The sequence below is a fragment of the Astyanax mexicanus genome, chromosome 5 (genome assembly GCF_023375975.1).
Source record: "Astyanax mexicanus isolate ESR-SI-001 chromosome 5, AstMex3_surface, whole genome shotgun sequence".
NCBI classification, from domain to species: domain Eukaryota; kingdom Metazoa; phylum Chordata; class Actinopteri; order Characiformes; family Acestrorhamphidae; genus Astyanax; species Astyanax mexicanus.
Window position 1 is genome coordinate 46,689,382 of NC_064412.1, and position 27,890 is coordinate 46,717,271.

General features: G+C 41.0%; 2 protein-coding genes and 1 long non-coding RNA gene across 10 annotated transcripts in view; 2 read left to right on the forward strand and 1 right to left on the reverse strand.

The window, feature by feature from the left end:
* LOC125802226 (uncharacterized) overlaps nt 1–2,611 on the forward strand; it is a 28,304-nt gene extending 25,693 nt beyond the window's left edge. For 2 of the 4 annotated variants that reach the window (XR_007439240.1, XR_007439242.1), the window contains exons 2-4: nt 2,139–2,204; nt 2,390–2,491; nt 2,551–2,611. This is a non-coding gene — a long non-coding RNA (uncharacterized LOC125802226). Of the gene's footprint in view, nt 1–1,498; nt 1,635–1,718; nt 1,785–2,026; nt 2,097–2,138; nt 2,324–2,389; nt 2,492–2,550 lie in introns of those variants that run through there. The other 2 variants (XR_007439241.1, XR_007439243.1) reach the window with 2 other exon arrangements.
* Nucleotides 207–6,816, reverse strand: zgc:172121 (homocysteine S-methyltransferase). The gene is made up of 9 exons (XM_022685339.2): nt 6,696–6,816; nt 6,444–6,592; nt 4,422–4,489; nt 4,141–4,313; nt 3,180–3,283; nt 2,924–3,085; nt 1,298–1,503; nt 707–777; nt 207–612 (listed from the first exon to the last, which is right to left on the reverse strand). The coding sequence occupies exons 2-9, from the start codon at nt 6,513–6,515 to the stop codon at nt 554–556; spliced, it is 915 nt and encodes a 304-aa protein (XP_022541060.1). The 5' UTR covers nt 6,516–6,592; nt 6,696–6,816; the 3' UTR covers nt 207–553.
* A 99-nt stretch (nt 6,817–6,915) lies between these two features.
* The window catches only part of nme7 (NME/NM23 family member 7), a 68,420-nt gene continuing 47,445 nt past the window's right edge, over nt 6,916–27,890 (forward strand). For 4 of the 5 annotated variants that reach the window (XM_049479567.1, XM_022685337.2, XM_022685338.2 and 1 more), the window contains exons 1-5: nt 6,916–7,045; nt 7,524–7,644; nt 24,531–24,632; nt 25,149–25,315; nt 27,254–27,364. In XM_049479567.1, coding sequence (XP_049335524.1) covers nt 7,642–7,644; nt 24,531–24,632; nt 25,149–25,315; nt 27,254–27,364 — 383 coding nt within the window. In that variant the 5' untranslated portion in view covers nt 6,916–7,045; nt 7,524–7,641. Of the gene's footprint in view, nt 7,046–7,313; nt 7,408–7,523; nt 7,645–24,530; nt 24,633–25,148; nt 25,316–27,253; nt 27,365–27,890 lie in introns of those variants that run through there. The other variant, XM_049479566.1, reaches the window with a different exon arrangement.

The following is a 27,890-nucleotide window of genomic DNA, read 5'->3' on the forward strand; positions in this document are numbered from 1 at the left end:
AAATCTAATTTATAAAACAGTGCGTATGAACACCTGAACTTTAAAAGGCACGATCTTCTTCAAAAACAGCCCCATGTTAGTCCTTCATCCTACCCACATCGAAAGACGCAGAAGAGAATTTGGAAAAAGAAGAAGGAGAAAAAGAAGAATCTTTATTTATTTAACAGAAGAATTTTTAATTATCTTTAATCTTTATTTATGTAAGATTAAACCAAATACATAATACAAGACCAAAACTAGAAAAGAAGAAAACAATTAAAAACAAAAATAAAAGCTTTGTAATTAATTATACATTATGAAATATTTTATGAAGATCACATTTTATATAATAATTTATTATTAATATATATCATTAATTGAAATACTAAACAAAAGTTCAGTTTCTAATTATTACTGTCAGACAGAGGGACTGGACTCCTCTGATCTCAACAGTAATTTATGAGTCCATTAAGGTTGAGACCAAGACCAGATTCAGGTACTACAGCACTATTTGATTGGCAGTCAGAGTGAAATCGGCTGTAATTTTGGCCAGTTTTACATTCAATGTTCTGGCCTAGATTAATCGATTCCTCAGTTCAGTTATGTCAGCAGGTCCGGTCCGGCAGCAGCCTCCTGTAAAGAGATCAGAAACCAGTGTACACTCGACTGGTCCAGGCTGTATGATGACTCAGGACACTGTGATCACGATCAATACATTCTGACTCACCGATCCATAACGCCCCCTGCTCCTTCCACTCAGCACTCAGCTCCGTAAATGACATCCGCTTCGATTTCCATCTGTTAATACAAACACATATTAACACTAGTACATGAATCTGTATAATATATAACCTATAATGTACACTATCTGCATCAGACAGAACATCAACATCACATTTGTCTGGGAGACTGACCCATAGTGTCCTCGGCTGATTTCACACCAGTTTGGTCAGACCCAAAGAAGCAGTTGTAAACACTATCGGAAACAGTTCGGTTTGAATCAGCTAAATCATGGTCTGTTTTTTTTTTTTTTTTTTTTTTTTTTTAGATGGTTTGGAGTTAATTAGAGAAAGTTGGAGGCAGGCTATGGTCAGATGTTAAACAGTAGAAGAAATTGTTGTGCAGATGCATCAGACAGCAGTATAGATACAACAGATTACAGTGCTGCTGATTCTGTATCTACTGTAGATAAACCCTTTTTTATAAACACTCAATCAGTTTACACTCATTCTGCTTTGGGACACACCTGCACATTGTTGCTTTCAGTACAACATTCAGCACAACACCTGGAACACCTTTCAGGTTTGAAAATGCTTACCCTTTTTTGGGATCCCACTCTTCTCCGCTGTTGGGATAAACCACCCAGCTCATGTTTGGTGCCTTTTGGGACTTTGCTGATTCTAGAAGAGGCGTCACCAAACTGGGGGCAGAGCAGTTCACGCCCACCGCGACCAGCTGTGTAGATCTGGCAGCCAGTTCAACAGCCTGGGAGAACTTATTCCCACCTGAAATACACTGAGTGTCCTGGAAAACATGTGAACATGTCTTCACAGGTCTGATAGTGGGTGTAGGTGAATTGTGGGAGTTGGAGTAGGGGCTGATAGTGGGTGCAGGTGAATTATGGGAGTTGGAGTAAGGTCTGATAGTGGGTGCAGGTGAATTATGGGAGTTGTAGTAAGGGCTGATAGTGGGTGCAGGTGAATAATGGGAGTTGTAGTAAGGGCTGATAGTGGGTGCAGGTGAATTATGGGAGTTGGAGTAAGGTCTGATAGTGGGTGCAGGTGAATTATGGGAGTTGGAGTAAGGTCTGATAGTGGGTGCAGGTGAATTATGGGAGTTGTAGTAAGGGCTGATAGTGGGTGCAGGTGAATTATGGGAGTTGGAGTAAGGTCTGATAGTGAGTGCAGGTAAATTATGGGGGTTGGAGTGAGGGCTGATAGTGGGTGCAGGTGAATTATGGGAGTTGGAGTGAGGGCTGATAGTGGGTGCAGGTGAATTATGGGAGTTTGAGTGAGAGCTGATAGTGGGTGCAGGTGAATTATGGGAGTTGGAGTGAGGGCTGATAGTGGGTGCAGGTGAATTATGGGAGTTGGAGTGAGGGCTGATAGTGGATGCAGGTGAATTATGGGAGTTGGAGTGAGGTCTAATAGTGGATGCAGGTGAATTATGGGAGTTGGAGTGAGGTCTGATAGTGGGTGCAGGTGAATTGTGGGAGTTGGTGTAAGGTCTGATAGTGGGTGCAGGTGAATTATGTGAGTTGGAGTGAGGGCTGATAGTGGGTGCAGGTGAATTATGGGTGCAGGTGAATTATGGGAGTTGGAGTAAGGGCTGATAGTGGGTGCAGGTGAATTATGGGAGTTGGAGTGAGGTCTAATAGTGGATGCAGGTGAATTATGGGAGTTGGAGTGAGGTCTGATAGTGGGTGCAGGTGAATTGTGGGAGTTGGTGTAAGGTCTGATAGTGGGTGCAGGTGAATTATGTGAGTTGGAGTGAGGGCTGATAGTGGGTGCAGGTGAATTATGGGTGCAGGTGAATTATGGGAGTTGGAGTAAGGGCTGATAGTGGGTGCAGGTGAATTGTGGGAGTTGGTGTAAGGTCTGATAGTGGGTGCAGGTGAATTATGGAAGTTGGAAGTGAGGTCTGATAGTGGGTGCAGGTGAATTAACATACCTCCATCCACAGTGTCATGTGTGTAAAAGAAGCACATCATAGAAAGCTAATATTACCATCCACCGGCTAGAATTGTCTGTGTGAACAGAGACTAGCGGCTCTGAGAGAAATTTAGATTCCTTATCCACATTCAATGCAGGAGACCCCACCCACATATCATACAGCTCAGTGCAGTTCTCTTTACCTAACATGAAACATGCCAAAAGTCATGGGACACGATACTAGTTCCTGCCACATTACTTTTGGCAGTTGAGTGTGTAGACGGCCTAGGTACCTTGCAGGAGAAGGACATCCAGGCTTTAGTATTAGGAAACTCCCTCAGCAGCCCCACTAAAGCTTCCACCTCTTTAAGGCAGGGTATGGTCTCCAAGGCAATGAGGTCGGCTTCTGCTGCCACTAAGCAGCGGACCTGTGGGCGGTGCCAGTCCTTCAGCTCCTGCAGTGACAGGAGCATGGGGTTTGTGCCGGGTCTGAGAGTAATTAGCTAGCTATTAACTCCTGTATGAACAAAGTGATTTATTCAGGCTTACCTCCACACTCATCTGGCTCTGATAGTTTCCAGTGTACTCTGACCCATCGTTCAAAAACGCCCCGTATGGACCCACAGAACCAGCCACCAGTGGCACTGCTCTGTCTGTGAACGTTTATCAGAATAAAAAGTTGTCAGTGAACATAATCTACAAAATTAAAGGAACAGTATGTATTAAATGACAACAAGCATATACAAATATCTAATGCAGTATAATTTTAAAACACTAGAGAGAGTTGACTGCCACTAATTCTCCTCCACAGACTGCAGGGTTGAAAGCAAATCAGTGCAAGATGAGATCAAGTATAATCATATTCAAAGCTAAACTGAGTCAATATAAATTCAATTTTTTGTTTCTGTTGTATCTTTGTGTACATTAGTCTCTGTTGAGTTAACAGCTGTGTCCCGTCAGTTTACCTTAAATACATGACTGCCTTGATAACCCAGCTGCACTCAGCTGAGCACTGAGTATAAATGCTGTGAAAATGTTGAAATTATCTTAAATGCTCATCCCTGAACTAGCGGTTGTGACAAATTACCCAGCTAATGTTAGATGAAATTCAGCACTACTCTGTTCTGAAGAGAATTAGCAGTATCTGTCTTGTAGGCAGAGCGTGGGGCCAGAGGCTAAAAGACAGAAATATTCCACCTTGTGTTTGGCGGTATGACGGTATTTCGGTACACCACGGTTTTTTAAACATGGTGGAAAAACTTCAATACCGCTCAACCCTAATTCCACCCAATAACAAACAGTTCTAAGGAGATAATCCTAGAACTTAAACTTAGCATTAGCTTAGCATGTTACTCGATCATGCATCCAGTCTAATTTTTCAGTTGCTACAAAAAATAATACATACTGGTCTTTTAATGATCTCAGATAGCCTCACGATTTTTTAACAATGTCTGTCTGCCTCTGAAAAATATTCTGAATCTAAATTAAACGGCTATGCTAACACACACACCTGCTGCTGTACAGTTAGTGGTAAAGAGCGCTGCAGTGTCTTTAGCGATCTGAACTCCGGATATTAGTAACTCCTCAGCCTGTTCAGGTTTCAGCTTCAGGTGTTTGAAAAATCCCTCCAGAGTGGCCTGGTACGTAGCTGTGGTGATGACATCAGATCCACTCTGAAGAAACCTGCGCGCAAACACAGACACACACAGAGGAAACAAGCTCATCATCATCCTCACAGTCTGACTGCAGATTCAGACACAATGAGGGAAGAATGAAACATGCTGGAATTACCTGTAATGCACATCTTTAATGGCCTGTGGGTCTGTGTAGAGGACTTTAGCGCTCCATAACGGATCCTCCTGCAGAAACATGTCCCAGAATAAAAAAAGATAATGCTTTATAAGTCCCACAGAATCATAATCAAATACTAATCCTTTACAGTGCTATGCAAAAGTATTCGGCCCCCTTGAAATGTTTAACGTTTTGCCACATTTCAGGCTTCAAACATAAGATATGAAATTGTTATTTTTTGTTAAGAATCAACAACAAGTGGGACATAATCATGAAGTGGAACAAAATGTATTGGATATTTTAAAATGGGGCGTGCAATATTATTTGGCCCCTTTACTTCCAGTGCAGCAAACTCACTACAGTAAGGATCTCTGAATGATCCAATGTTGACCTAAATGACTGATGATAAATAGAATCCACCTGTGTGTAATCAAGTCTCCGTATAAAACCTCTGTGATAGTCTCAGAGTTCTGTTTAAAGGGCAAAGAGCATCATGAAGACCGAGGAACACACCAGCCAGGTCCGAGATACTGTTGTGGAGAAGTTTAAAGCCGAATCTGGATACAAAAATATTTAATAATGAATAATATTGCACACCCCACTTTTCAGTTTTTTTATTTCTAAAAAAAGGAAAAAATATCCAATAAATTTCGTTCCACTTCATGATTGTGTCCCATTTGTTGTTGATTCTTCGCAAAAAATACAATTACATATCTTTATGTTTGAAGCCTGTAATGTGGCAAAAGTTTGAAAAGTTCAAGGGGGCCGAATACTTTTGCAAGGCACTGTATCCTTATTCAATGTTTTTCTTTTTTTCTTTTTTTATTTATTTTCTACATTGTGGATTAATATTAAAGACATTTGGCTTCCACAATCCCCGATCTTAACCTGATCAACTGAAATGGTGATTTGGCTACTTAGAAGAATAAAATAGAAGTATAAAACAGATAAAAACAGATTCTGGTTTGTTTAACACTTTTTCTTAACAAGATAATTCCGCATGTGTTCTTGTATAGCCCTAATGTCTTCAATATTACTGTAAATAATACAATATAACTGTATTATTGTAAATGAAAAATAAAAAGTGAGAATAACTGCAATTATGCAATATTATTTTTATTTTATTATTTAAAGTGTTTATTTGACCATATTACCAACTAAACACTTTGCATATTCAGCTTTATTTTTGTATCATATTTGTAATTATTTTAAACCACAATTTAACAAGCTGGATCACTGACTTAAGGTACAAATGTGTTTATTATTTTTATACTGCTTGTTGCAAAAGAGATACATATTACAAGGTCAAAAATACAATCTGAACTATACTAAATACTTAACATACTACAACCTAAATAAAATGAAATAAACTTTTAAAAAGAAAGTCAACATACAAGAGCATTCACATTAATGAGCTTGCTATACTAATTGCGACCAATGAATAATCTTGAGGTCTGCAAAAATGATTGAGGTTATGTTTGTGTATTATATCATAGTCAATAATTATAGTGACAGGCCTAGTAGTGATACTGCACACTGTTATGGTAACAGATAGTGGTTTCAGATGTTTAATGCTTTAGATTTCATATGTATACGAATGTAAGATTGAGACCTCTACAACATTATTTGACAAATGTGACCTTGTAATATGTATCTCTTTTGCAACAAGCAGTATAAAAATAATAAACACATTTGTACCTTAAGTCAGTGATCCAGCTTGTTAAATTGTGGTTTAAAATAATTACAAATATGATACAAAAATAAAGCTGAATATGCAAAGTGTTCAGTTGGTAATATGGTCAAATAAACACTTTAAATAATAAAATAAAAATAATTTTCTGCCAGGTTTTTGTCGGGTCTGAACACTGATTATAGTTAATGTGATCAAATAATTCAGTATCATATTTTCTATGTTCTGTTGTTTTTCCTGTTTTTCTTAATATGTTCCCTGTAACACACCCCTGGTGTATTTTTTGGTTCTATTCTCCTATTCTATGTCTGCTTCTCTAAAGCTCTCAGTACCTGTAGATAAAATCCTCTTTCCTCCAGTTCTGTAGCCAAACCCCCGTCCAGTATCAGAGGCTTGCTGGTCATGCTGGTCTCCTGATCGGCCTGGGTTTTGATATACGAACTGTTTAAGATTTTAAACTCTGCTTCTCCTCGCAGTCAGTCTATAAAACACACAATATATGGATGATATTCATAATTATAACAGTAAAATATAACTAATTAAATATATTAATATCAAAGTCTCACTCTTAACTAAGCACTTACTGTAACTGCAGCTCATACTGTCCTCCTCTGCTCCAAACCTGTACTAAAATCCGCAGAATAAATATTAATCTTAATCCCATTTTAATCATAACAAAGTCCACGTGTGAGCGCCGGTCATACTACGAGCTACTTCCGGTGTTCTGTCGAGTTGTGCTACGCATCGACATGTGCTACTTAGGGGCTCTCCGCATGCGCGACCAGATTTTAGTGTAGCTACTTATTACTTCCAATTTTAACAAGCAGATTATACTATCTGAGTTTACTGCGTTAAAATTAAGTCGTTAATTAAGTCGTTAAGAGAAATGTAGTCACAGCTGGTGTTTGTTTGACTATTGTATAGATTCAGTGAGGTAAACTAAATTAGTAAATGAGTGCTGTAGACAGTGGTAGCATGTTAAAATAAATAAAGTATTTGAAGTACTTAATAATAATTTAAGATGTAAAAATATTGTCTATAATTCAGATTTTCTGAGCATTCAGCCCGTCTAAATTTCCTGTTTCTTGTTTTATTTAGCCAGCTTTACCAAAAAATTAATTTGCAAAAAAAAATGTATGATACATGTATGATATATGTATCACACATAACCTTATCTGTTCTTGCAAATTAAGTATTTAAAGAAATATACATTAGGGTTGCAGACTTTCGTAAGGTAGTAACATTTACTGAATAACCTTAGTAATACAAACTAGAAGGAAACGTGTCTGTTTGTTGGTATAAATATATTTATTTTGTTATTTCGTATTTAATTATTATTATATATTATTTTAAATACAACTATTAACTGACATAAATGGACTTTTATTTCTTGTATGGGTTTTTGTTGCTAGGAGACAAGGCTGATAGGCACGCTGTGGGAGAAGCAGTTTTAGCCCTTAGCTGCTAAACAAACAACAAACCACCTAAACCAGCCCAGCCCGAGGATACTGGAGAGCCTGGATTGCGAGAATGGTACATTACATTACTGCGGGAGGGGAGCTGGGATGGCATGTTCGGTACTTTAATCGCAGTTAAAGAGTTTATAATTTTATTTCCGGGTGGATTAATAATCAGCGCTAACACTGGCTAGCTGCAGCTGCTGCCAGAGCGCACGCCTGTCTGTAGCACTGTTGTTAGCTATCTTAGCTAGGCTAGGTTAGCTTAGCTATAATAGCTGCTTGGCTAACTCGCTGAAATTTTACTGTTTGCTCCATATATTTGCCATAACTGGCACTAAATGCTCTGATAAATATCAAATTACTTCTGCACAAAAGTTTGTTGTAAAAACTCGCACTGCCACTTATCTGCATATTTACACCTTCTGTAGTTAATCTAGCTTACTGTTTATGAACTTTATTCATTTTTACCAAACCTATTACAGTGTTACTCATGCTGCACAGTAATGTTCTTTAATATTATTCTACTGTATATGTTATTTTTCAATTCTGTGTATTACTGTCTACTTGCACTGCTCTTACAGTTCAACCCTTGTTCTGCATTGCTGCTCCTAGTCTATGCTGCATTTCTTTAGCAGCTGTACAGCTCTGGAAAAAATAAGAGACCACTTCAGTTTCTGAATCAGTTTCTTTGATTTTGCTATTAATAGGTAAATGTTTGAGTAAAATGAACATTGTTGTTTTATTTTATAAACTACAGACAACATTTCTCCCAAATTCCAAATAAAAATATTGTCATTTAGAGCATTTATTTGCAGAAAATGAGAAATGGCTGAAATAACAAAAATGATACAGAGCTTTTAGACTTCAAATAATGCAAAGAAAACAAGTTCATATTCATAAAGGTTTTAAGAAATCAATATTTGGTGGAATAAACCTGATGTTTAATTACCGTTCGATGCATCTTGACATGTTCTCCTTTACCTGTCTTACACAATGCTTTTGGATAACTTTATGCCACGCCTGGTGCAGAAATTCAAGCAGTTCAGCTTGATTTGATGACTTGTGATTAATTTGGTAAAATTAAAGAAACTCATAATTTTTAAGTGGTCTCTTATTTTTTTCCATATATATTGTTACTACGTACCACCTGTTATGGTTACTACGGCACTTAATGTAACTAACACTGTATATTACACTTCTGGTTAGATGCTAACTGTATGTCATTGGCTCTGTACCCGTGCTCTTCACAATGACAACATTTAATCTAATCTAATTTAATAAATAGTTGTTTAAGGTCTAGGTAGAGCTAAAATCAGAAATCAGGAATATTAACTTACATAATTCATGTAAACCAACATTATGTGAAGTAAATAATGCTCACACATTAAAAAGGCCTAGATGCAGCTCATTCATTTTTCCACGTGAACTAAACCTCCACTAAAATCTACAGAATTAATATTAATCTTATAATTCCAATTTAATTATAACAAAGTCCCCATCATAATTCCACATAATAAGAAGCTAACATAAGTAATTATACATGCAGTATATGAATGAATAATGCTTGTAATTAGTACAGGAAGAAAAGCCTTTAGACTTTTTTTTTTCCAAACCTTTAGACTTTTTTGGGTTCATTTTGAGACCATAAATGTAGGCTTACGTTAATCCTAATAGTGCTCAACAAAAGCTTTGTTTGACCAATTTGCAAATTCCATAATACAAAAATGTTGTTATGTTGATAAAAAGAAAAAACATGAACACAAATCCAAATAATAATAATATTAATGTTAATGTTATGTTAATGTAATGTTAATGTTAATGTTAATATTAATAATAATAATAATAAGAACAACAACAGTAATAATAATAATAATAATAATAATAATAATAATAATAATAAGAAGAAGAAGAAGAAAAATCTTCCTAGAGTTTTTGTTATAAAGGTTTTTAAACAGGACGTGCAGCATCTTAAACCAAAAATAAACAGTCTAGGTTATTCTGATTTTGTGTTAATTAAATTTCACTAGCAGGAATGCTAGCAGCTATATGTTTTTTTTATATGGTATTATCAATGAAAGAAAAGGCTGTAATACACTTATTTCTCAGCTCGGGTTCTCTGATAATAGTGTGGGACTGTTCATGGGTTGCCACTAGATGTCAGCTATACCCTATTATAAACACAGCTACAGGTTGATCAGCTTTGTGGTTTTGTATTAATACCAGGTGCAGTAGTAGTTGACAGTTATGGATATATTAATTCTTTTTTTCTCTTTTTTTCTGTGATTGTTGAAAGTGTTCATTAGAAATATATATCTATTTTCCGAAGAATCACAGACAGCCAAATATCTGTAGGTCAGTAGTTTAACTGAATGAATGTGTTCCAGAAATCAGCAGGTATATATTTAGGAGTGTGTAGTTTGTAATTTAAGTCTAATGCTGAGATGTATACATGGATAAACAGTCCATTCATTGTAGGGATAGATTAATAAATAGATTTGGATGAAACTAAAACTAAACAAAAATAAACATTTGGTTAAAAACCAAACACATTTTTACTAATTTCCAATAGTTTGCCACTTTTTTTTACCACTGCAGAAAAATAAATTGTAGATTAAATGTGGTTTATCTGCAATTGAGCTACAATTAAAATATTTATTGAACACTTACCATTTTTAACATCCCAGCAGACACACCAACAATGCACAGTATGACGAAATATAACTTAATCTATGTTTAGAATTGAAATGATTTTGTCTTTTTATTTATTTGGCTGAACATTGAAAGTGTTTTTTGTGCCATCATTTCAGACTAATTTCAGTTGATGAATCCCTAGTTTATTTTTATTCACTCTATGATCCAGTATGATCTAGTACAGCTGATGTTTTCCACTCCTCACAGTGTAAATGATGTACATTGATCTGTATGCGGGCTGCCTGTGCACAGCATGAAATGTTTGCAGTGATAGCAGCAGAGAGCGCGGTAGGAGTCTGAGAAAGAGCTGCTTTCCAGGAAAAGCTCTGAAAGGAAAGCTGCCCTGCCCAGACTGGGACACAGAAGATTATCCTAACTGGGTCCAGGTTGCTCAGGATTAAATAAGGGCGAGCTGGTTAGCTAGGGCTGGCTGAAAAATGGTTTATTAGTAGGTTTGAATTGAGACAGCTCTGTGTGCACCACAGGTCAGGCCTAGTTCTAACCTGTTTTTAGTCAGGGAGTGCCCGGTTCATCCCTGCTCACACCTAGAGATGCAGCTGTCCTTGGGTAAACCTGGACGGGGTAGTGGGTGGCTGGGTGAGGACATACGATCTGTATCCAGTGGCCTGTCCATTACCTTCACCTCCAGAGGAGTGGGGGTTTGGAGCATCATACTGACAGACAGTGTCTTAACATTTTTGCTTCTAAGAAGGAAAAATAGCAGATTTTCAAACAGCAGTATTGTGGTTATGTAAACAGTAGTGCAGTAGTTTCATTTATTGATAGATTTAATGAAATGAGAGTCGCGCTGGTAACTCAAAGGGCATTTTCTCACTTGTCCTGATTAAATGATTCTGGGCTGGTTTGGGGGAGGTTAAAGCGGTGATGCTAATAGACACAGCAGCTGGCTTCAGCAACTTTAAACAGTTTTTTTTAACTGGATTACTCGCTGATAGTGGATGACAGATGACAGGCTGACATTCTGGCTGAAACTCCACCCTCTTTGACTAGGTCTGCCTAACAACAGAGTGATCTATATTCTGATTGGCTCAACGAGAAATACCATGTGTGGCGTGTGAGTGTGTGAACTCGCTGAGGTGTGAACAGATACAGCAGCCAATCTCTGCAGTGGTTATTCCTGACACTTTTAGTTGCTGGTTAGATTTAGTACATTTTACTGTTTCGTGTGATATGTAGTTTCTCAGAGATGTACAGAAGCAGGTTCAGGGAATGGATCGGTCCAATGAATCAGTTAAATGCAGCTGATTTTGCCAATATAGGTGCTGATCCTAATATTGGCTCGCTACTTGTTTTTGGATGTTTTATTCAGTTAGTGCTGGCACATGTTGTGTTGATTTATAAAGTTACTATATTTGTGTGATGATATATTGTCCCAGAAATAATTGGAATAAATGATATTGTTCTCATTTTAAAACCATTTTATAATATAGTGATAACATGGCGGTTTACCAATGCCTTACACAGTATTGTTAATAGCTAAATGTTCACTGCTCTTTAAAAGTATTCATACATTTAAACTGGTATATAAATGGTTTTAAAATATGAAATATAAATAAAATTAGTCAACATACTGGCTAATTCATGTTAAATGATCTTAAACGCAGTGTTTAAAATTAAGGTCAGCAAAATTATTAAAGTTATGTTCATATATTGTACAATAAGATGAACCTAAAAATTGTAACAGGTATAGTTTAAAATTTCTATGAGCCTGTATAAATTTGACCAGGTTGTTTTTTGAGTTGATTTTGTGATTTGAGGTGATCTATTTACTCTCTCTGAGCTATTCATGCACCTACTCATAAAGAATTAATCGCTTTTAAATCATGTGAAGGGTCGCTTTTGATAATACCTAATTCTCAGTATTGATCAGTAAAGCTTGGGTCCTCTGCAGCTCTGACTAGAGGTAATCAGGAGTGTGTTTTGATGAGAAGTGATCTGATGGAGTTTTCATTACAGCAACTGAAGTGTAGTGCTGTTCTCCCCAAATCACAATCAGATTCATCATACTGTCCTGTTACCATCCCCATTGGCCTTTTGCCCGTCTCCACTGTCCGTTACCCGTCCTCACTGTCTAGTTACCCATCTCTACTTTCCCTTTACCTGTCCCCACTTTCTCGTTACCCATCCCTATTGTGCCATGCCGATCCCAATGTCCCGTTACCTGTCCCTACTCTCCGATTACTAGGGGTGTGAAGAGACACTAATATCACAAAGATACTGGGTTCACGAGAACGAGACGAGACGAGATTTAAAAATAAAATTTTAAAGAAAACGTCAAAAATGAAAAATTAAAACTAGAGTTTTATTTGACAAAACCATATAATGCAAACTTAACAGACTGGTTTCTCTCACATATTGATTCTATAAGAAATAGAAATAAGAAAAAAAAAACTTTTCTATTTCTTATATAGTGCACAATAAGTGCTAACAATAAGTGCAAACCACAACCAGTTATATTAAGCCTATGGTTTGTGTTTTTTTTCTCCTAAATCTCTTGTAATTTAACTATGCATAACCATAACCAGTCATATTAAGACTATGCTTGAAGTGCAAACAGAGACAGAACATGTTTTTAAATACAGTACAGAGCTAAGGGATTAGTACAGCTGCCTATGAAACAGTCACGTGTAGGATTTACTTACAGTACTTATATATAAGATTTGTGTCTTGTTGGTCACTCTGTTACCATTTATTGTTTCCACTGGAGCCAAAATGCAGCCAGACATACAACTTGTGGATAATCAGCCTATGGGACGCATAGGGGCTCTGCACTACAGGGGGTGCCAAATGAAAGCCCCAAATAAATTTTCTCTCAAGAGAAACAGCCAATCAGCTTGCTGGTTTTGCGGAGCGCGGTGGGCTAGTAATGACAGAACGTATCTCCTCCACCCCCTCCCCCCCGGGGGAGCTGATACTACGTTTGCATACACCACAAACAGTTCGTAGTTGCACTCCCGCTGTGTTGCCAGATCCCGCTTAAAAAGTCCACACTAAACGAGACAGGTTAAAGCTTGACGAGAAATATCATCATGTTTTAATCTCACGATATCTCGTGCCACAAGATCTCGTCACACCCCTACCGATTACCCCTCCCCACTTTCTCGTTAACCATCCCTATTGTGCCATGCCTATCCCACTGTCCCGTTACCCGTCCCTCCTGTCCCATCCCCCATACTTTTGCCACGTTACCCATTCCACTGCCACGTTACCCATTCCACTGTCCGGTAACCCACTCCACTGCCACGTTACCCATTCCACTGTCCGGTAACCCACTCCACTGCCACGTTACCCATTTCACTGTCCGGTAACCCACTCCACTGCCACGTTACCCATTCCACTGTCCGGTAACCCACTCCACTGCCACGTTACCCATTTCACTGTCCGGTAACCCACTCCACTGCCACGTTACCCATTCCACTGTCCGGTAACCCACTCCACTGCCACGTTACCCATTCCACTGTCTGGTAACCCACTCCACTGCCACGCTACCCATTCCACTGCCACGTTACCCACTCCACTGCCACGTTACCATTCCACTGTCCGGTTACCCATTCCACTGCCACGTTACCCATTCTACTGCCACATTACTCATTCCACTGCCACGTTACCTATTCCACTGCCACGTTACCCATTCCACTACCACGTTACCCATTCCACTGCCACGTTACTCATTCCACTGCCACGTTACCCATTCCACTGCCACGTTACCCATTCCACTGCCACGTTACCTATTCCACTGCCACGTTACCCATTACACTGCCACGTTACCTATTCCACTGCCACGTTACCCAGTACACTGCCACGTTACCCAGTACACTGTTCGGTTACCCACTCCACTGCCACGTTACCCATTCCACTGTCCGGTTACCTGTTCCACTGCCACGTTACCTATTCCACTGCCACATTATTCATTCCACTGTCCGGTAACCCATTCCACTGCCACGTTACCCATTCCACTGTCCGGTAACCCACTCCACTGCCACGTTACCCATTCCACTGCCACGTTACCCACTCCACTGCCACGTTACCATTTCACTGTCCGGTTACCCATTCCACTGCCATGTTACCCATTCTACTGCCACGTTACCCATTCCACTGCCACGTTACCCACTCCACTGCCACGTTACCATTTCACTGTCCGGTTACCCATTCCACTGCCATGTTACCCATTCTACTGCCACGTTACCCATTCCACTGCCACGTTACCCATTCCACTGCCACGTTACCTATTCCACTGCCACGTTACCCAGTACACGGTTCGGTTACCCACTCCACTGCCACGTTACCCATTCCACTGTCCGGTTACCTGTTCCACTGCCACGTTACCTATTCCACTGCCACATTACTCATTCCACTGCCACGTTACCTATTCTACTGCCATATTACTCATTCCACTGTCCGGTAACCCATTCCACTGCCACGTTACCCATTCCACTGTCCGGTAACCCACTCCACTGCCACGTTACCCATTCCACTGCCACGTTACCCATTCCACTGCCATGTTACCCATTCTACTGCCACATTATTAATTCCACTGCCACGTTACCTATTCCACTGCCACGTTACCCATTACACTGCCATGTTACTCATTCCACTGCCACGTTACCCATTACACTGCCACGTTACCTATTCCACTGCCACGTTACCCATTACACTGCCACGTTACCTATTTCACTGCCACGTTACCCAGTACACTGTCACGTTACCCAGTACACTGTTTGGTTACCCATTCCACTGTCCGGTTACCCATTCCACTGTCCGGTTACCTGTTCCACTGCCACGTTACCTATTCCACTGCCACATTACTCATTCCACTGCCACGTTACCTATTCCACTGCCACATTACTCATTCCACTGCCACGTTACCCATTCCACTGCCACGGTACCCACTCCACTGCCACGTTACCATTCCAGTGTCCGGTTACCCATTCCACTGCCACATTACCCATTCTACTGCCACATTACTCATTCCACTGCCACATTACCTATTCCACTGCCACGTTACCCATTACACTGCCACGTTACTCATTCCACTGCCACGTTACCCATTCCACTGCCACGTTACCCATTACACTGCCACGTTACCTATTCCACTGCCACGTTACCCAGTACACTGCCACGTTACCCAGTACACTGTTCGATTACCACTCCACTGCCACGTTACCCATTCCACTGTCCGGTTACCCATTCCACTGTCCGGTTACGTGTTCCACTGCTACGTTACCTATTCCACTGCCACATTACTCATTCCACTGCCACGTTACCTATTCCACTGCCACATTACTCATTCCACTGCCACGTTACCCATTCCACTGCCACGTTACCCACTCCACAGCCACGTTACCCACTCCACTGCCACGTTACCATTCCACTGTCCGGTTACCCATTCCACTGCCACATTACTCATTCCACTACCACGTTACCCATTCCACTGCCACGTTACCTATTCCACTGCCACGTTACCCATTACACTGTCCCTCACCCATTCAGGTGTCCTTTACCCATTCAGCTGTCCCATTATCCATTCCACTGTCCCGCTACCCATCCCTCTGTCCCGTGACCCATCCCTCTGTCCTGTTACCTATTCCATTCTACTCTCCCATTACCCATCTCTCTGTCCCGTTACCCGTCCCACTATCCCATTACCAATTCCACTGTCCCATTACCTAATCCTCTGTCCCGTTACCCATCCCACTGTCCCATTACCCTTCCCTGTCTCTCGTTACCCATCCAACTGTCATGTTACCCATCCCATTGTCCCATTATCCATCCCATTGTCCCGTTATCCATCCCACTGTCATGTTATCCATCCCACTGTCCCGTTACCCATCCCACTGTCCCGTTACCCATCCCACTGTCCTATTACCCATCCCTCTGTCCCGTGACCCATCCCTCTGTCCTGTTACCTATTCCATTCTACTCTCCCATTACCCATCTCTCTGTCCCGTTACCCGTCCCACTATCCCATTACCAATTCCACTGTCCCATTACCTAATCCTCTGTCCCGTTACCCATCCCACTGTCCCATTACCCTTCCCTGTCTCTCGTTACCCATCCAACTGTCATGTTACCCATCCCATTGTCCCATTATCCATCCCATTGTCCCGTTATCCATCCCACTGTCATGTTATCCATCCCACTGTCCCGTTACCCATCCCACTGTCCCGTTACCCATCCCACTGTCCTATTACCCATCCCTCTGTCCCGTTACCCATCCCAGTGTCCTGTTACCCATCCCACTGTCCCATTATGCATCCTACTGTCCCATTACTCATTTTATTGTCCCATTACCCATCCCACTGTCCCCTTATCCATTCCTGTGTCCCATTACTAATCCCCACTGTCCCGTTACCCATCCACACAGTCCTGTTACCCGTCCCCACTGTCCCATTACCCATCCACACTGTCCTGCTACCCATCCCACTGTTCTGTTCCCATTCCCACTGTCCCATTACCCATCCACACTGTCCTGTTACCCGTCCCACTGTCCCGTTATCCAGCCTCTTTGCCTATACTCCAACCATGCTTGAGGGTATAAATAGCACCGCTCAGGGGGAAAGGGCCCACTGTACATCACTTATACACTGCTCCTTTATGTGGACATAGTATATGTTCACAAAAATAGTATATTTATAGTATAGAAGTATTACATATGTAGTATATGCATAGTATAGTTGTAATGTGTGTGTATATGTTTATATATAAAAAAAATATATGTGCAGTTTAGATGTAGTATATGTGTAGTGTAGTATATATGTAGACTGTATTGTGTAGTATAGATGTATGTGTTGTGTAGTATATATGTAGTATATTGCATGTATGTAGTGTAGGATAGATGTAGTATGTTTTGTGTATAAACAAGCAAAAGAAGGAGAAAACTAACCAAAACAAACTAGAAACAAGAAACTAAAACAAGATTGAAATAAACAAAACAGGGCTAGGAAAATAAACCAGGATAAACAAGAAGTAAACAAGAAATAAACTATGGCAATGAACTACGTGAAACAGGAAAGCAAGACGCGGGAAATGACAAAACAACAGGAGTTGGTGCAAAGGTGCCGGGGTGGCAGGATCAGCGTATTCAGGTTCCGGGGAGTCGAGATTTGTGGAGTGCAGAGCCGCTGCCGTGGGGACAGTGGAGTGTAGCTCCACTGCCGTGGGAGCAGTGGAGTGAGGCTCGGCCACCGCGGAAGTCTCGGAATGCGGTGCAGCCGCCACGGAAGTCTCAGAGCGTGGCTCGGCCAACGCGGGAGAAGCTAGCGCTGGAGCCGCGGGGGAAGCAAGCGCTGGAGCTGCTGGGAAAGCTAGCGCTGCAGCTGAGAGGTAAGCTAGCTCTGGAGTTGCCGGGAAAGCTAGCACTGCAGCTGCAGGGAACTCTAGCTCTGGAACTGCCGGGACGGAGCACGCCCCTGGAGCCGGACCAGAGCGCGCCTTAGGAGATGTGTGGACAGGAGTCGGGATGGCCTTTGGAGCTGTGCGGCCGAGAGCCCATTTCACCTGCCTCGGGTACTCGTAGGCACCGCCTAACATGGGACAAGACCCGAGGCTCACCGCACCAAACTGCAAGGCATTAAGGGCTCTACTGGGTTTGCTCTCTGCTTGATGCATATGCTACTGTTTTGAACCAGCTCCTGCAACTGTCCACTCAGACCTGGCCACCATACAGACTCACGGACTCGTAGTCTGCATCTGTTAATTCCTTGATGCCCCTCATGCAATTTCCCCAATAGTGTGTAGCACATAGTTTAGGGAATAACTAATCTAGACTTTTTTTAACAAAAGTCCATCTTGAACTGTATGAGTGGCTCTATCTGGCCAGTAATGTCTCACTACACCAGTCATGTTGTTTTGTTCAGACCAGCCTTGCTAACATAGTCTCATGACTTTAGAACAAGTGCTTTCCTCTTTCAGCTGGTTTCTGAGTTCAGACAGGTATGTGGCACTCACAGGTAGGCCTTCTAGAACAGAATTGATGTAAATGTTAGTGTCCTTCATGGTATCTGAATCAGAACTGTGCACACTGTTACTTTGTGCAACAGGTAAGCGTGACAGTGCATCTGCAGACAGTAGTGCTTTTCCCTGGAGTATGGGTGATGGTGTGCAGGTATCTCATAAATGTCAGTCGAAACCCATTGTATCCTAGGTGGAAGCTCTGACAGCTCTTGCACTACTAGTAGGCTTACGTTTATGGTCAGTTTTCAGGTGAAAGCGTTGTCCTATTCGAAAATCGTTGAATGTCTCGCACCCCAATGTCAGACCAAGGGCTTCTTTTTCTAACTGGGCATAACGTTGCTTAGTTGGGGTGAGCGAGTGAGATGCGTATTCCACTCATCTCCACTGCTCCTCCTCCTTCTGCAACAGAACACCTCCAAGGCCGTAAGATGAAGCATCACATGACAACTTGCGCTCATTGTTGGGGTTGTAGAGGGCCAATACCGGTGGGGATGACAGCTCAAGTTTGAGTTGAGTGAAGGCTTTGTGTTGGGCATTGCTCCAACAACAGTGATTTCTTTTTGAGAGCAGGTCTCTCAATGACTTGTCTTTCTTAGCAAGACAGGGAATGAACTTGCCTAGCTGGTTAACCATCCCCAAGAAACTATGCACTTCAGTGATGCTAGATGGCTCTCTCATTTCTTGGACCACTTTTGATGCTAGATGGCTCTTTCATTTCTTGGACCACTTTTGTCTTGTGTGGATCAGGTTTATACCTTTGGCTGAGATAATGTGGCCTAGAAACTTGACTTCATCTCTCCCTAGCTCACATTTCTCCAGATTTAGAGTGATGCCCGCCTTTTCAATTCTGGCCAGGACAGTGTGTAGCCTCTCGTCATGTTCAGTTTGGGACACTCCCCAAATAAGGATATCATCCATGTGACACACCACTCCGGGTAATCCCTTGGTCACAGCAGGAATCTGCTGCTGAAAATTTTCTGGGTGCGATGTGAAGCCAAAGGGCAGCCTATTATAAAAATAGCTCCTCTTTTACATTACGTAACAGGGATAGAGGAACCCTCCTAGGTGTTGCCAGAGAGTATGGTGTCAGATTGTCTCTGAGCTTAATAGTGTATGGCTGCTGGAACATGCCTTGTCCATGGCACAGTTTTGGATATGACATCTTGAGCATCGCTATGATGACACTGTCAAGTCTCACTACAAGCTTGAGCTTTGTGATGGCTGGTCATCCCAACAGTACTGTATGTAGACTTTGTCTTGGACTGTAAGCTCTCCAGTACGAAGGGATTCTTCAGACATTCGTACGACTTTAAGCAGAACTTCTTCGGACCCATAAGTGGTTTGTCTGGAGCTTTCAGTGGGCCTGCCTCTTTTGTTATACTGCTAAATATATGCTCAGGAACCACAGTACGTCAGCACCAGTATTAATCTTTGGACTTCCAACTCTACACACCAGGGGTCATTTCTTGTGTTCAATTCTCCTAGGAACCAAGGCTTACCACTCTCGTTTTTATTGTCAAATGCACGCTTTTAACAGATCAGCATACCTTACTAAAATGTTCCTTTTGCCCACAAGTGTGGCTCTCCGTTTGCTGGGCATTTCGTGTGAGTTGGTGTTTTTCCACACCTAGAACATGGATGCTAAAGGTTTTTGGTTTGGGGAGGATTGCTGACTTGCTTAGAATGATTGGTATTTTTCTGCTTTACCATGTGAGGTTTCTTTTTCTCCCACATGACATCTATTTTAGCTGGGGTCTTTTTTTCTCCTCTCTGCTTTTTGATGCGTCTATCCAATCAGAGACCAGGTGTTTGCCTGATACGTTTGCGTCCAGATAAGCCTGGAAAAGAAGTTTCAGGCTTCCCTGTTCTCTGTCAGTGAGGAGAAAGGCTGCTGTGATTGTTGGGGTCTCTGGTGGGTTTTTAAAATATTAATATGTAACTCAATTGGAAATGTTTGCTTTTGTTAGCTTATATACTGCTCACTAGACAGTGTAATGAAGCTCAATCAAACATTTATATCTATTATATCGACACGTTTAGATGTATTACTTTATAGAAAATAATAATAGCTTGTATAAAAGCATTTCCCGTTTATTAAAACGATTCAATTAGAGGACCTAGGAAACGGCTTTGTAACACCCACATGCGACCAGTTGGAGGGGGGCAGTTCGATCATTTGCGGTATAAATGCACCATAAACAGTTCATCATGCAACTCCCCGTAGCTACAATTTTCAGCAAGGACATAGAAATCCGTAATGAAACTATCAACAGATACATTTGTCTGCTGCACTCGCAGATTACATTGCACACTCTTATATATGATGTTCCTCTTCGGCATGAAAAAGTGAACTGTTTATGCTTCCTTTTTACGGCTTCATCTCCCATACAGTACATTAAAGTGTTCATCTGATTCTCCTGCAAACTTGAGCGGATGTTATTAGCCTGTCGAAAATTCTCAAATCTCTGTGTCCATCTTTCCCGCTCTTCGAGCTTAGCGAAGTTGATAGGCTCGGGAGGTTGTATTGTATAGATGGCGCTGGGCAGTGCTTCTAGGCTGGGTTAAGCGTGTTGCCTGCGCATTGGCGGCGTCCATGGCTAAAGCTAGCCTGCTAGCTCTGTGCTTCACTTCTCCGACAGTCATTTGTAACTCCCCTGTTCAGCCACTTTCTGTGCTCTATTGCTGTTGCAGCACTTCTGACACCATGTCATGTTCTTGTGTGTAGGGATTCACTACAACAGCAGAATCTAGCAGAATACTTTTTACTGAACACAACTCTCAGCCGTACAGACATACACAGTTGCCTTGTCCAAAACATTCTCCAGCTCTCCTCAGTCATACCCCCACTGCTGCCGATAGGCGCACACTGTATCCTTTTACACAGGGCTCATATTATATTTACACAAACAGAACTATTACTCCACAACTAGGACTATATATACACAGGAAACACACACGAAACTACAAATACCTAGGGAAACGGGTAACAAGGTGGCAGAGCTATAAATAGACACAAGAAGGTTACATGTGAATGGAATAGTACTGGGAAACACGGGGAGATGAGAAACACAGGGAAAACAGGGAAAGGGCATAACAGTCTCTATTCTTTGAAGTTAGTTAAATTAGGTTTATTTAACTGAAACTAAGCTCCAGGCCCACGTACTGATGCAGAACTCTCTCTTGTAGTCTGCTTAAGTGCTCAGACTGCATAATAATATAGTCAACTATTACATAACCCAACAGTTATTAATATGGATATTGAGAGTTAGACCCTAATAAATCATCTTGCAACAAAAAATCCATTATTCTTTATTATGTAATATGTGGTCTATGATCTGGTAATAAACTGAGTGTTAATATTGTTTGATCAGCTCTGGACTGTGAGGAGAGATCCTGATTAATATTCTGCTCTAGCTCTGCCTGATCATGTCTGATCACATGTTCCCACTGTCAGCGCCGCAGTGTGGCATTCTCTCCAGCAGGAGGCAGCACATACAGTACAGACAGCCCAGCTCCTCCGTGTTTCTGTAGGAGGGCTCTGTGTGAAGGTCACAGGGGTCACAGCAGGTGAAAGAGAATAAGGGTAATTCGGCCGAGATCAAATAGAAGAGAGAATCTGAACATGCTTTCATTTACAACTAAAAAATGAAATAATTAACTGCATTATGTATTTTTTTTTCTTTGGGAAGCCATAAATAGTAGAATTTTTAAACATTGTGAACATTATGAAGCAAAATGTATAAATACAGAAATATATAATAGTTCATTTAATAATTAAACAAATAAATTGTATTCAATTATATTACCATAACTGATGTAACTATAACTGTTGCATGCATCTCTTTAAATAATCTTAATTAGAATCAGAAACAACAAACCTTTTCCTATGAAGTAACTAAAATTTGTGCATCTGTGAGTTGTACTATTAATAATTGAGTTTAATCTGTTCTGTTCCCTTAATAGTGAGTTAGAGAGTGAGGTAGAGCAAAAGCAAGGTAGAGTGAGGTAAAGCAAGGTATAGGGAGCTAGACTGGGAAAGAGGGGGGTAGAGGGAGGTCAGAGTATGGTAGTGTGTGAGAAGTAAAATGTTGTAGAGTTATGGTAGAGTATGACAGACAGATGGTAGAGAGAGGTAGAGTAATGTAGAGTGTGGTAGAATGATGGTAGAGTGTGATAGATTGTAGAGTAATGTAGAGGGAGGTAGAGGGATGCTAGAGAATTGTATAGTGTGGTAGAATGATGGTAGGGTGTGATAGACAGATAGTAGTGTGATGGTGGAGTGAGGTAGAGTAATGTAGAGTGGTAGGAGAGTGAGGTAAAGTGATGGTGGAGTGATGGTAGACTAATGTGGAGTGATGGTAGAGTGAGGTAGACTAATGTGGAGTGATGGGAGAGTGATGGAAAAGTAATGTAGAGTGAGGTAAAGTAATGTAGAGTGATGATATAGTGATGGTAGAGTAAGGTAGAGGGATGGTAGAGTGATGTAGAGCAATGTAGAGTGAGGTAGAGAGATGGTATAGTGATAGTAGAGTAATGTATAGTGATGGTAGAGTAATGTAGAGTGAGGTATAGTGATGGTAGAGTAATGTTGAGTAATGTTGAGTGATGTAGAGTGATGTAGAGTGAGGTAGAGTGAGGTAGAGTGAGGTAGAGTGATGTAAAGTGATGGTAGAGTAATGGTAGAGTAATGGTAGAGTGATGGTAGAGTGATGGTAGAGTGATGGTAGAGTAATGTAGAGTGAGGAAGAGTGATGGTAAAGTGATGTAGAGTAATGTAGAGTGATGCTAGAGTGAGGTAGAGTAATGTAGAGTGAGGGAGAGTGAGGTAGAGTAATGTAGAGTGAGGAAGAGTGATGGTAGAGTGATGTAGAGTAATGTAGAGTGATGCTAGAGTGAGGTAGAGTAATGTAGAGTGAGGGAGAGTGATGGTAGAGTGATGTAGAGTAATGTAGAGTGATGCTAGAGTGAGGTAGAGTAATGTAGAGTGAGGGAGAGTGATGGTAGAGTGATGTAGAGTGATGTTAGAGTGAGGTAGAGGAATGTAGAGTGAGGAAGAGTGATGGTAGAGTGATGTTAGAGTGATGGTAGAGTGAGGTAGAGTGAGGTAGAGTAATGTAGAGTGATGGTAGAGTGATGGTAGAGTGAGGTAGAGTGATGGTTGCAGGGGCGTAGCAGCAAATTCTGGGCCCTGTACACCCTCTATGTTAATGGGCCCCTATCCATGCCAGTAAACAAAGGAAAGTGAGCGAAAAAAAAAATCAGGATTTTCATGGGCCCCTCTCCCTACTCGGGCCCTGGGTAGTCAGGTCCACTTTTCCCCCCACTACCACGCCCATGGATGGTTGAGTGATGGTTGAGTGATGGTAGAGTGATGGTAGAGTGAGGTAGAGTAATGGTAGAGTGATGGTTGAGTGATGGTTGAGTGATGATAGAGTGATGGTAGAGTGATGGTAGAGTGATGGTAGACTGATGGTAGAGTGATGTAGAATAATATAGAGTGATGGTAGACTGATGGTAGAGTAATGGTAGAGTGAGGTAGAGTAATGTAGAGTGATGGTAGAGTGATGTAGAGTAATATAGAGTGATGGTTGAGTGATGGTAGAGTAATGGTAGAGTAATATAGAGTAATGTAGAGTGATGGTAGAGTGATGATAGAGTGATTTAGAGTGATGGTAGATTGATGGTAGATTAATATAGAGTCAGGTAGAGTGAGGTATATTGTTGGTAGAAGGAAAAAATGAGAGCAGCTAATCCAAATGCTGAAAAATCCATATTGTGATATACAACATTCAGTATTTCTTGTCCATATTGTACACTACTTATTGTATCACACATTATTTATTTTAATGTGTTGCATTAGCTGTTCTATTTAGATAATATTATTTACTCAAAATAGTGTGTAAATTATCTGATTTATTAATCATATTCTATTAGTTATTTATCACAGTGTATACCCCAGAAATCTGTTGTATAGACCTTTTGTATTGTTTCTCGTTTAGTGGCCACTGGTCCAGAGGGTGTGCTGGTGTGAAAGTGGTAGCAGCAGCTGTGTGACCCGGTCCCGGCTGCAGTGTCGGACCCCCGGGGGACAGCAGGGTTGCACCGGGAGCAGAGAGGGGCTGGGTCAGTGTTGTGACATGGCCCAGCTGCCTCCTCGTGCTGGGGGTCGGGACCAGGCTGCTTGGGCCGCCTGTCAGGGCTCAGTGGTCGCTGTACAGACACCGCAATGACACCTCCTCCTGGCTCTGAGCGGATCCAATAGTTCACAGTGCAGTTCTGTTTTTCTGTTTGCAGGAGGAGCGTTTTGCCTTCCTGGCCGAGTGGTACGACCCGAGCGCAGCCCTGCTGCGCAGATACCAGCTGCTATTCTACCCTAAAGACGGATCTGTGGAGATGGTAAACCCAAATTACAAACGCGCACGCACACACAATCACTGCTGTCTTTTGAATCAGCTTGCTCTTACCTTGGATACACCAAATATTTGGCAACCAAAATATTAGTTTTTAACTTATATTTCAGCGTTTACTCTACTCTCACTCCACCACCTTCTGCATATCCAAGTGTACAGAGCAGGATTAAGTTCATTTTTACTCCCAACTCATAAATTAATCTAAACAACGCATTCAGCATCACTAAACACCCTCTATCAGTTAACTCAGTTTACTACCTCTTCACAAACTAGCTGTTTTTCAACTGAAAGAAACGAGCTATATTGGATTAAGATAGTAATGTTAGCTAAGCTAACTTAGCCTTTGTTTTAGTTTTAGCCAAAACATTTTATTGGTCCATTCCGATATTTAAAATGCAAGAGTTTTGTTCAATTAATATTTCCAGATGTCTTGAATGATTGATTCATTTGTAATGTATGTTACAAAGACCAATATCTGCTGCTTATCTTCTTGTCATTTTAGTTTGATGTAAAGAACCAGCGGACATTTTTGAGGAGGACGAAGTATGATGAACTCCATCCAGAGGATCTATTTGTGGGGAACCGGGTAAACGTCTTTTCTCGGCAGCTCAACCTCATTGACTATGGAGACCAATACACCGCCAACAAACTGGGCAGCAAGAAAGAGAGGTAGTTGATCCCATTTCCTATTGCCATTCATATCATACACAATAATATCATCATTAATTTTGAAACAATAAAAAGTCTATATGGTGATTGAGTGGTATTTTGTATTGTATTTTTTGTTATTTATATTATACAATTTTGCGCTTTAGTATTTTGGTACTAATGTTTAGTTATATTGCATTATTTTATGTTGCATTATGTATTTCGTACATTATTAGTATTATTTTTATAGAGTTAAGATACTGCTATTTACAAAATAGACAAATGTTTACATTTTTTTCTACTGAATGTTTAACATTTATTTTGTTACAGTAGTATATACATGAATTTACACATTATTTTGTCAGTGATTTGTCATATCGCCAAGAATACTGCAAAAATACCCTAATATATCATGATAGTTTTTAGGGCCATATCTTGTACCCCTGATCAAAATCACTACACCTCTCTTTTCTTACATCTAGTTTAGCTGAAAGCTACGCACATTCTCCAATTATATAGCTCGGACTCGAGCTTCTAAATATGTGGCTGTCCAATTCTCAAACAGTCAAATAATCCAGTTCCCTCCTCTCCTCTCCTTACTGTCTGATTTATATTCCCGACACTCAGTCTGATGGCGGGCGGGAGACGCCGCTCTGTGAATAAAGGCTGCTCTGTTTCCTCCACACGTGAGTCACCAAATTAGCACTAATTGAAATTAGCATCTTAGAGCAGTGCGTGTTTTGGAAGGCTGACAGGCTGATTCGGTAAAGTGGTAATCAGAGATATGCAGATACGCCAGTCTGATTAGGGAGGGCACCCAGCAGTTCCACTGTCTGATTACAGAGAGAGAGAATAAACACAGAGCCTGGGCTTTGTCTGCTCTTCATCTTTACTGTATTATATTGAAATGCCGCTCATTAGTCTATACAGAAACATATCCTCAGCTGGAAGAATGTTCAGAGTTTCTGACATATATATTGCAATTGTGCCCCCCCTCTACTAAACGTACTGCCACTACTGCTTCAGACAAATTTCTGCAGAGGGCTTTTAATTTGAAATGAGGAATAGAGGAAAAAGGCAATGAGAGGAGAGTAGAGAGAAGGGTGGATTAAACTAGCTAACATTAAGGGTGCTTTTACACCTGACAGTCCAGACAGTGGTTCAAACCAAGGTTCATGTGTTTGCTACATTGTGTATATTTGGTCCGCTTATTTTTGTTTTCACACTGCAGTTTAAGGAGCGCACCAAAGACCTTTGTGTGATACTCCTACATCCTTTCATCATCACTTACGTATCGATGTGTTTTCCTTAACTTGAAGCTGATTGGTTTTAGAAGGACATGCGTGTTGACAATTCAGCGGTGGTTCCTGTAATTGGTTCGAAAGTTCGAACCATTTAGAAAAGCGCTTTCACACTGCAGGCGAACCGGACCATGGTTCGCGACCCCTTTCACAACTGCTTCTTTGGTTGGGACCAAACTGAAAAGTCTGAAAGTCCGGACAAAATGAGGCAGGTGTGAAATTACCCTTAGTTACAGATGTGTTATAGTTTACAATGTTAAATTTTATTAGATTTTATAGTTCACAATGTTAGATAAAGCCCATTGCATTCTGGTGCTGGCATTGTAGGTCAGTGCGTGCAGGTGCTTCATGACTCCAAGCACTGTCCCAATTCCTCTGCAATTCACAGCGACCTATGCTGCATACTGACAGAACTCAAAACTGACAGAAATTAAAGCCATGGTAGATCACATGTGAGTGAAATTTATGGTGGGGCTTTCAGTAAACAAACATATGCTACAGCTTGTGTCTTTCAGCTAGAAAACACAGTTTATGGAGAGGTAGTGAACTGAGTAAACTTATACAGAGCGTGATTAGTACTGTGTGTGTGTCTCCCTCCCTCTCACTGTCTTTATTAATTGATTGATTAATTGACTTGATTGTTTATTGTTTTCTGCAGGACTCTGGCAATGATTAAACCGGACGCAGTGACCAAAGTGGGCGATATTATTCAGATGATTTATGATGCAGGCCTTATTGTGACCAAAGCCAGAATGACCAGGCTGAGCGGGTGAGATGATGACAGCACTGTGCTTCAGTTTAACCGTTGAAAAGTTTCTACATCTGAGACAGCAGTGTCCACATCCACAGCAGTCCATCAAACAGTGGGCCTGTGTCTGTATGACACTTTGTGGAATTGTTCAGTGTGTGTAAATTGTTTAGTTTTGAACAGGAAGCTGTGGGGCACAGTGATGTGCTGGTGGGTTGAGAGGGTAACTGGAGGTGCTGCAGATGTTGGTGGGTTGTAATTGTAATGGTAGGTGGTGCAGAATTTGCCCACGGGCCTGCTGTATGTCGGCAGGTGAGGGATCAGGTGTTTGTCTGTTGTTCATGAACACTTAACACTGGAGTTTACATTAATACCCTAATCGGCCATACCCAATGCCTTAATCAACTCATACAAACACTGATCACTGATCTAACGCTTACTTCGCTAGCGCTATTATCAGGGCCATTGTTCTAACCATTATTGAAAATATCTCATAATATAATTTAAAAAATATAGTTTAACCCGAATTTCAGCTTTATTTCTAACA